This window comes from Myotis brandtii, unplaced genomic scaffold (assembly GCF_000412655.1).
Source record: "Myotis brandtii unplaced genomic scaffold, ASM41265v1 scaffold475, whole genome shotgun sequence".
Lineage (NCBI taxonomy): Eukaryota > Metazoa > Chordata > Mammalia > Chiroptera > Vespertilionidae > Myotis > Myotis brandtii.
In genome coordinates, this window is record NW_005368148.1 from 2,746,904 (window position 1) to 2,756,148 (window position 9,245).

The following is a 9,245-nucleotide window of genomic DNA, read 5'->3' on the forward strand; positions in this document are numbered from 1 at the left end:
GATTCCGGTCAAGGGCATGTACCTTGGTTGCGGGCACATCCCCAGTAGGAGGTGGGCAGGAGGCAGCTGATCAATGTTTCTCTCTCATCGATTCTAACTCTCTATCCTTCTCCCTTCCTCTCTGTAAAAAATCAATAAAATATATTTTAAAAAAAGAAAGAAAGAAAGACAAATAAAAACAGTCCACAGGTCACTGAAAGCTCTGAGTGAGATAATGTGTTTTCAATAATAAAGCCAACACCTGTAAAAGAGTCTTTACTCTTCTGTGTAGAAATAAGTAAAGGCAAAGTAGCAAAAGCTTGACAGAAGCTATTCATTGCCTTATGGGTGAGGGAGGAGCTGGTGTGGCCCAGAATTGTGTTACTGTCCTGGAGAGCTTTCAGGGCTTCTCTGTTTTTTGAAATAAGACCTTTTCTCCTGCCAGTCCAAGGTACTATGCAAGGAAATAGTTCCCCTCCCACCATGCACACTGAGGGGGAACATCCTGAAATTGAAGGCTCCCTCACTTGAGTTGCCAATGTGTATGTTTTGTTTTGTTTTTTACCTGAAGAAAATGGTTTCTTTATGGTTAAATAATCTAACCATAACTTTATGGTTAAGTACCTAACCCTGGCTTCTCCCATGTTGTCCCTCCCTAAGCCAAGTCAGATCAAATACATCTATCCCTGCCCCTTCTCTTACCATGTCATAAAACCCACCCTTAAAGTCTACCCAAGTCTTCAGAATGCTCCTTCTACTGCTTGCTTTGCCCTCATGTGGGTGTTTATTTAGGGTTACAATGATTCAAGAGTCAGTTTTCAGAATAGACAGCAAGGAATACAGTTGACCCTTCAACAACACAGGTTTAAATTGTGCACATCCACTTATGTATGGCTTTTTTTTAATAAATACAGTCAGCCCTTCAGATCCACAGGTTTCACATCCTTGGATTCAACCAACCAGGGATTGAAAATAGTATTCTTACATTCCCAACCGTGGATCAAAAATAATGTTTTGATCTGCATTTTGTTGAATCTGTGGCTACAAAGGGCCAACTGCAGTTAAGTTTGGGGGGAGTCAAAAGTTATACATGAATTTCCACTGTGTGGGGGTTGGTGTGCCTAACCCCCTCATTGTTCAAGGGTCAACTGTAATTCCTTGAAGCTAAAGATTATTTGGTAGACAGGAGACAATCCCATCAGACAACCTCATGCTCTGGTTTCCTAGGGAAGTGTTGATATAAACAGTGTAACCACCATCAGAGCAAAGAAGTTGCGTGCTAACAGCCAACAGACCACACCTAACACATTGAAGGGTTCTACTTGGCTAACGCACTGTTGGCCCATGCCAGGTTTCCAGTTTTAACTAACTAGAGTTGCCTACATTTTCCAAGTGAGATACTTAAACCCTCAGATCTTCAGTCCAGAGAAGTTTCTGGATTCTCTTGAAAAAACTGTCAGATATAGCAACCCTAAGTCCACATGCTTACATGGCAACAATTAGTTGGGGCCGTGCACATCTAGATGCACCACCATACCCCCAACTTCCTACTGTCCCCAAACTGAGGATCACTAGATGTTGAACATCTCACACTGATCTGCTTCAGTCACTTACAGTACCTGCCCATCCTCTGTCATATTTGAGTTTCCTAGTCCTGCCATTTCATAAAAAGTGGCCAACTGTCTTTCCAAGGGAGTTGTGGTTAAATAAATGATCCCTTCTTCCTTATAGGACAATACTCATAGTCTTACACAGCAGTGAAGTCAATAGGAAAGTAAGACGATGCTATAATAATCAGGAATAAATGCAGGATTCAAAATAATAAAATTTTATTTCACAGTCTCTTTGAGGAGCCCATGATTTACCTACCATATTGATATCCGCTACTTGTCCTGTGCAGTCAGCTCGCCCAACACCTATGTGGTAGCCACTGAAGTTCTGAAATAGAGGAGGCTCTGGGGTGGTAGTCCCTGGGTCCACCTGGGTGGTTGTGGGACCTTGTGTGAGTGTGGAGCGCTGAGGGGCTGTGGAGCCCTGGGTGGCTGTGGGGCTCTGTGTGGCCTGAGGGCTCTCAGTGGATGGAAAACCTGAATCCAAAAAATAGAATAAAATATTTGAGACTTGAACTGGGGTGGTAAACACACAGTACAGATGATGTATTGTAGAATTCTATAGCTGAAACCTACATAATTTTATTAACCAATGTCACCCAATAAATTCAATTAAATAAATAATATATAAAATGTTTAAAAAATAAAAATAGAGTAAGATATTTAAGAAACAACAATTCAGATCACTTACGTGTCAGCATTAGTTAGAACACCTAAGTTCAGGTTCCTGAGGAAAAAAATCTTTGTATATTGTTTATGTGTATGATACACGGTGGAAAACATCTCAGGAACTTGTTTTATATCATTCCTAAGGATGATCTTTTTCTTTACTGCACATGTTTCAACTAAACAATCAAGGTCTCCATCAAACCTCCTTCAGCTTCTCCTCACAAGCCATTCCTTGCAAACTCATCACCCTTCATTCACTCACCATGCACTTCTACACCAGCCAAACAAATCATGTGCCAGGTTCCCGGCACACAACCTACTAAACGCAGCCTCTTGGGATTCGTTCTTGCCATTCTCTCCATCCAGAGTACTTATTCCTTCTACTCCACCAACCAATCTCCACTACCACCTTCAGAGTTGATTCATTTCCATCACACTCACATCCAGCTCAAACCCTCATCTCCAGGGTGCCACCCCAGCTGTCTCTACCCTGCTTTGACCTTCCTCAGCCTTCTCAAGACTTTTATTCTTTTTTTAAAGACATATTCTTAAATATATATAGATTTTTAGGGAGAGAAGAAGGGAGAGGGAGAGAGAAACATCAATGTAAGAGTGAAACATCGATCAGCTGCCTCCTGCACACCCCCTACCAGGGATTGAGCCCACAATGTTGCTGGGAATCCAACCAGCAACCTTTTTCCGTGCATGGTACAATGCCCAACCCACTGAGCCACAACAGTCAGAGCTAAAGACTTATTCTTAATGCAACCTAGATCTTTGTATACTTGTTGACATAGTTCTATCTTATGCTAATGATTCCCAAGTCACCATATATGCATAAGTACACACTACATTTCTTATCAATATGTATATCACATATACATACAAATATCAGGGAGGCAGAATAGCATTGAGAATAAAAGGACAGATGCCAAAAATCTGGATTGGAAAACTGATTTTACCAATTACTGGCTGAACAAATTACTTAAGCTATTCACCCCAATTTTTCTCATCTATAAAATAGAGATAATAATAATAATACCCTACTTCCAAGGGTTGTTTTGAACAATAAATATGTTACTGCATATTAAAAATATAGAACAGTGACTACCTTAGAGCTTTGGTTTTATTTATATATTTAGACATCTTACATACACATTTTACTTGTTTGTTTCCAACCTGGACAACAGCCAGGGATGGCCAAGGCAGCAGAAGTCAGTGTCAGAAGGTACAAGTGCTCAGGAAGTACTTAGGCAAGAGATTAGCAACTAACTCATTATGGGATCCTAGACTTCCGGAGCTCAAAAAACAAAAACAAAAAAACCTTAGAGATCACCTGGTCCAATCTCCTCAGTTTACATATGAGAATACTAAAGCCAAGATAGTGACTTAACCAAGAATTCAAAGAGCATATGCTTAATCAAGTGTCCAAACCAGATCTTCCAACTAAGAATCTGATGCGCTTTCAACCACATTCCAGAGGGAATTAGGATCTGTGTCTGTTCCTCCCCGAGCCCACATTCTCTACAGGACATCTAGTGTTGCAAGAAAGGAAGCAGGAAGCTTTGCTATTACTTTATTGATACTGACATAGGCATGTGGTGCCAACCAAAGCAAAACTTACATAGTCAAGGGCAAGCTCTTTGTGATCTCAAAGTCTCAGCTTTCACATCTATAAAATGGTACTAAGACTAGCATCAACCTTCATAGGAACCTTATTAGAATTAAATAAGAAATTGATGTAGGCTCCTGATTACAGTGCTTGCCACAAAGTAACCCTTCAATAAACAGCAACTTCCACTATGGAAATAGTTGCCGTAATTATAGACAACCTCCCTGAGTGTGTATGCGTGTCTGTCTGTCTGTCTGTCTGTCTCTCTCTCTCTCTCTTTTGTTAATCCTCACCCAAGGATATTTCTCCCATTGATTTATAGAGAGGGTGAGAGGAAGGGAGCGGGTAGGGAGGGGGAAGGGAGGAGAGAGATCTACGTGAGAGAGACACATCTATTGGTTGCCTTCTGCTCACACCCTGACCAGGGCCAGGGATGGAACCTGCAACCCAGGTACGTGCCCTTGACTGGGAATTGAACTTTTGACCCTTCAGTCTGTGGGCCCACCCTCTAACCACTGAGCAATACTGGCCAGGTCTCCCTGAGTCTCATTTTAAGAGCTAAAACTAAATAAGCCCTACAGAGCCTTTCATATCTAGCAGTCCAGGACCCTGCTCTGCCCACTCCTGGCACGGAGGATTTCTGGTCCTCTGTGTTTGCAGGAAATTCAAAGCATGGGGACATGGTGGAGAATACACTGGAAAAGAGAAAAGGCCACCGAGGAGAAAACCGGGCTTCAGACATGCATCTCCTTCTCCAGTTGGCCTGAGTCCAGCCCCCCCTTTACCTTGGTCAGAGCATTCAAACCCCACTGTCTTCTCTACTCATTTAACAGGTATAATATAACCTAGACTAGAGGTTACTCTATAAAGACCCATGGGCCCATTATTGCCTGTAAATAGAGCCTAGACAGTTTTTAAAAACTAAATTCATCTGTAGTGCTGAAAAAGAAATCAAGCTATGTCTAAACACCCAAATTTTTGGCTTCTCTTGAAACTCAGGAGAATTGAGTCCGTGTTTATCATAACAACAAACAGCTGGCACTCAGGAGGGCCCGTGGACCCTCTTCACCAAAATTGCAGCTGCCCCATCCTGGTCCCTTCCCCACTCGAGCTCATTTACAGAGCTTCATTGGCCCTCCTGAGGGTGTGAATTCAACACTCCCGTCTTCAAGGCTTTTAAAAGACTAATTGATATTTAGTGGATCTTTCTTCTCCTTTCGCCTCCATTATCAGCATTATCAACAGACACTATTTCCTGCCTTAGTGTCCACAGAAATCGAGGAATTTCCTGCAGGCCTAGACGCAGCATCCAAGAGAGCCCATGACACTTGCCTTTGGGATTTTCGATGGTCCCACTGGTGATAAACAAGAGGCTGAGAAGGGCCACCGTGATAGCAGTCATCATTATGAGGAGGAAAATCAGGAACGTCTCTAATGTGGAGAAGGTACGTTTGGCCATTTTTCCTAAGAAAGAAGCAGAGATGGAAGAAGAAATAAGGAAGAGAGAGAAAAAGACAGAATCACAAATTAAAACGCATGTGCTTCCATCTGCCTGAGACGTCTTAGCTCTTTCATATGAACAGACTATACCAGGCAAGTACAGAGCACATTCACCACTAGTTCCACATCCCAGGCCCATAGCAGACAAGACCAGTCAATTACAGCACTCTTTGGTAAGTTCAGATGGGGTTTCCAAATCTTTCTCAGCACAGTACTCATCCTGGCATCCACCACTCATCATTCGGCATGGGCAGCTAAGTGAAAACCTATTTGCGTTCCTCGGCTACATCACTGCTGCTTTCCTTCATGGGGATGATGCTGTTTATGGGTCTAGGTTGGAGCACTTCTGTCCACGGGGATGACGGACCCACCCACATTGTTTGTACTTGGGAAGAGGCTTGCTGAGGTGGGGGCTTTCCTCTGTGATCATAGACTAAGTAAAATTATCTTGTCCACATGGAGGTGAAATCCATACCATAGGCCTCTACACCCCATGTTCTAACTTTAAATACTACCTGATAAGAAAATGGCCTGGAAAGGGGGGTTGGCATCTCTGGTCTCAAGCCAGGTGTTAATAACATTTTCCTCTCCAGTGATAAGGATTTCACACATTTTGCAAATCTTGTAGCAAATGAAGAGGATAAAAATACAAATGCCCCTGTGTTCTACAAAAGCAGAAAATGTCCTTACAAATTCCTTAGGATATTTTAGGAGGAGAATTCATCATTATGCGGAGGGACTATACAAGCTAAAAAGTCATATAACAGGAGAAAGTATAATAATGGTCATTAAAAATTGGATTCTGAAGTCTGACTCCAGAATTCAAATCTCATTTCTGCCACTTACTGCAACTGAACTTGGGAAATCCCAGACAATGAGCCTCAGTTTCTCCATCTGTAAATAGGAATATGATGGTGATCATTTTAGTATCTATCTCGTAGAGTTCCCATAAAAATAAGAGGAGATAATGCAAGTAATAATTTGTTGGTTCCATGGAATGTAATAAGTGCTCAAAATGTTGACATTCATCACTGGGTTCCAAATTGGCAAAGACTCTGTGTTCTTCATGGTCCTTGAAGGGAGTTTATATGAGACCATTAGAGGATTATTGGAATCACAGGAAGGGACTTGCTTTAGGAAGCCTGAGCAGTGAGATGGGATTGGAATCCCACGTCTTGCCTCCGCCCGAATGGTGGCTAAGATGCTGCCACCCCCAGGAGTTGTAAATTGGCAACAAACAATGGTGTGTAGTACAGCCCAGACAATTTTTTTGTTTCAATTTGACTTAATTGACAAGATAAAAGATTAAGTCTCACAATTTTTCTATAGAGTCCACATTTACAAATCTGAAACTTCAAATTTCTTTCAAAATACTTTCTAAAATGTGGCAACACTGAGCCAGCATTCCCATTTGCCAAAAGTTTCAAAACTTGGTAGGTGCTGTTCTTTTTAGATGGTGCATGCCTTCTCCAACTTGCGATAGCCCCTACCCCATGGGTCTTGTATATCTAAGTTACTACCTGGTCTTGGTAGTCATTTTATTTTGCAACCCCTGGACTAGAGGTTAAAAATCAGTCACCCAGCAAACACTTCAGAGGAAGGGCTAAACTGGGAATGGACAAGGAGACTGAAACGTCTTCCTAAACTTCCTGGTTATTGGTAGACTTTCCTCATCCATATGGCACCACGACCACCATCAAGATCAGCAGTAGGAACAACTTCAAATTTAGGGCAGAACAAATTAGTTCTGCATCTGGGTCCCAGGTTTCACTGACAGCCCCCAGAAGTCAGGAAGCACATCTAAGATATGCCTCTGAAACTGATGATCCAAAGAGGTTTATTAGTCATTAGCTATTGTTTCAGTAGCAAACTTCAAACCCAGTACACCTAGTTCTTGCTCTAAGCCAGGGGTCCTCAAACTTTTTAAACAGGGGGCCAGTTCACTGTCCCTCAGACCGTTGGAGGGCCGGACTATAGTTTAAAAAAAAACTATGAACAAATTCCTATGCACACTGCACATATCTTATTTTGAAGTAAAAAAAACAAAATGGGAACAAATACAATATTTGTATTTGCATGTGGCCCTTGGGCCGTAGTTTGAGGACCCCTGCTCTAAACTTTGGTTTCTGTAAGCCTCTCTGTTAGCTGAGACAACTTCTGTACAAAAAGGGCAATAAAAAAATGGATGGTGGACAAGTGGACCTCCCAACCCCAGATCATCTGTAGGCACATTCTATATGTAAAAAATGTAGTCACGTGGCAGGAGCCTGTGTAACAAACAACAAAATCATACTTTTTTTTGGCTAGTTTTTCTCTGGTGACCGGTTACCACTACCAGCCTTTGCACAAGTCAACAGCAGCACTTGATTTAACATCAGAGTTTCCACCTCTTACTCAGATTTCAGTGATGTGTTTCACCACTCTGACTTTGTTGCCAGAATTACTGCCAACATATCACAATTCTTTTTGAAGCCATTAGTACTATTTATTTCTCATAATGATTAAACTCTGATTTCAAACATTAAAGCAAATGTCTTGTCTGCTTCAGAAGGCAAATGGACGAAGAATTACATTTTAAAGGAATATACATTTCCTTATGGTTCCCACTTAATCTAGCATAATCCTAGAACAGCGTTTCTCAACCTGTGGGTCGCGACCCCTTTGGGGGTTGAACGACTCTTTCACAGGGGTCGCCTAAGACCATCGGAAAAGACATATATAATTACATATTGTTTTTGTGATTAATCACTATGCTTTAATTATGTTCAATTTGTAACAATGAAAATACATCCTGCATATCAGATATTTACATTATGATTCATAACAGTAGCAAAATTACAGTTATGAAGTAGCAATGAAAATAATTTTATGGTTGGGGGTCACCACAACATGAGGAACTGTATTAAAGGGTCTCGGCATTAGGAAGGTTGAGAACCACTGTCCTAGAAGGTCAGTGATGAGGCTCTAATGAGAAAACAGCAAGCCACTTGTCACATCTTTACCATGCTGAAGTGCCTATTGCTCAAGACTGTGAAAGAAAAAAGTAATGATATGGCAAAATGGGTTTCCAAAGCTAAGAAAATGGGGTGGAGGTTTGGGGTTTCATCAAGATCTCTGAGGCAATGGATGACTCAAGATCCATCCCTCCCTCTCCAAGAAAATAGAGTCATTCTTACCTTATTCAACCCCTCAAAAGACTTCTTGCATACAGGAAAGCAAATGGTGGTCTAAATTCTTGTTTCCTCCCCCTTGCACGTTGCTCAGCTAAGACTTCTCAGCACTTTCTGATGCCTACAGAGGAAAGATCTTTCACAGTGACGTCCCGAAGAGTTCAAGTTCTCATTATCGTAACTTTGTGGGCTGGGTACAAGGATAAGATTAAAGTGTATTGATAACAAAAGGCTTACACACACTCTCTCCTGGGGCAGCCTAACACTGAGGTAGAGTTGCAGAAGGCCTGCAGGGCTGAAGGTCAGTTCTATGCAATGTATATAAGCTGGAACAGGAAGGAAGGAAGGAAGGAAGGAAGGAAGGAAGGAAGGAAGGAAGGAAGGAAGGAAGGAAGGGCCTGCTTTATTTACCACTGGGCACTCAAACACATTAGGGTGGATTAGAGTGGGTTATGGGTCCCACTGGGCAATATTTACACTGATTTCAGAACAGAAAACCATTTTTAATTTTTAGATTTTCATCTGTAAAAAGAATGCAAAATTCTAGATTAACTAAGAATGTGAATAATTATAGACAACAGAGTAAGAATGCTGTGCAATCATTAAAAATTATATTGAAGGAAAGCGGGGAAGGGTAGGTGGATGGAAAGAGATCAACCAAAGAACTTGTATGCATATAGGCATAACCCATGGACACAGACAGTA

The 9,245-nt window shown here is 41.6% G+C and overlaps 1 protein-coding gene across 1 annotated transcript in view; it reads right to left on the reverse strand.

Moving 5' to 3' along the window:
* ASAH2 (N-acylsphingosine amidohydrolase (non-lysosomal ceramidase) 2) overlaps positions 1-9,245 on the reverse strand; it is an 81,145-nt gene that overhangs the window by 52,627 nt on the left and 19,273 nt on the right. The window contains exons 2-4 of the mRNA XM_014547456.1: positions 8,547-8,661; positions 5,203-5,334; positions 1,849-2,066 (exon numbers count right to left, since the gene is read on the reverse strand). Of these exons, the coding sequence (XP_014402942.1) occupies positions 1,849-2,066; positions 5,203-5,329 (345 nt within the window). The 5' untranslated portion in view covers positions 5,330-5,334; positions 8,547-8,661. The remainder of the gene's footprint in view (positions 1-1,848; positions 2,067-5,202; positions 5,335-8,546; positions 8,662-9,245) is intronic.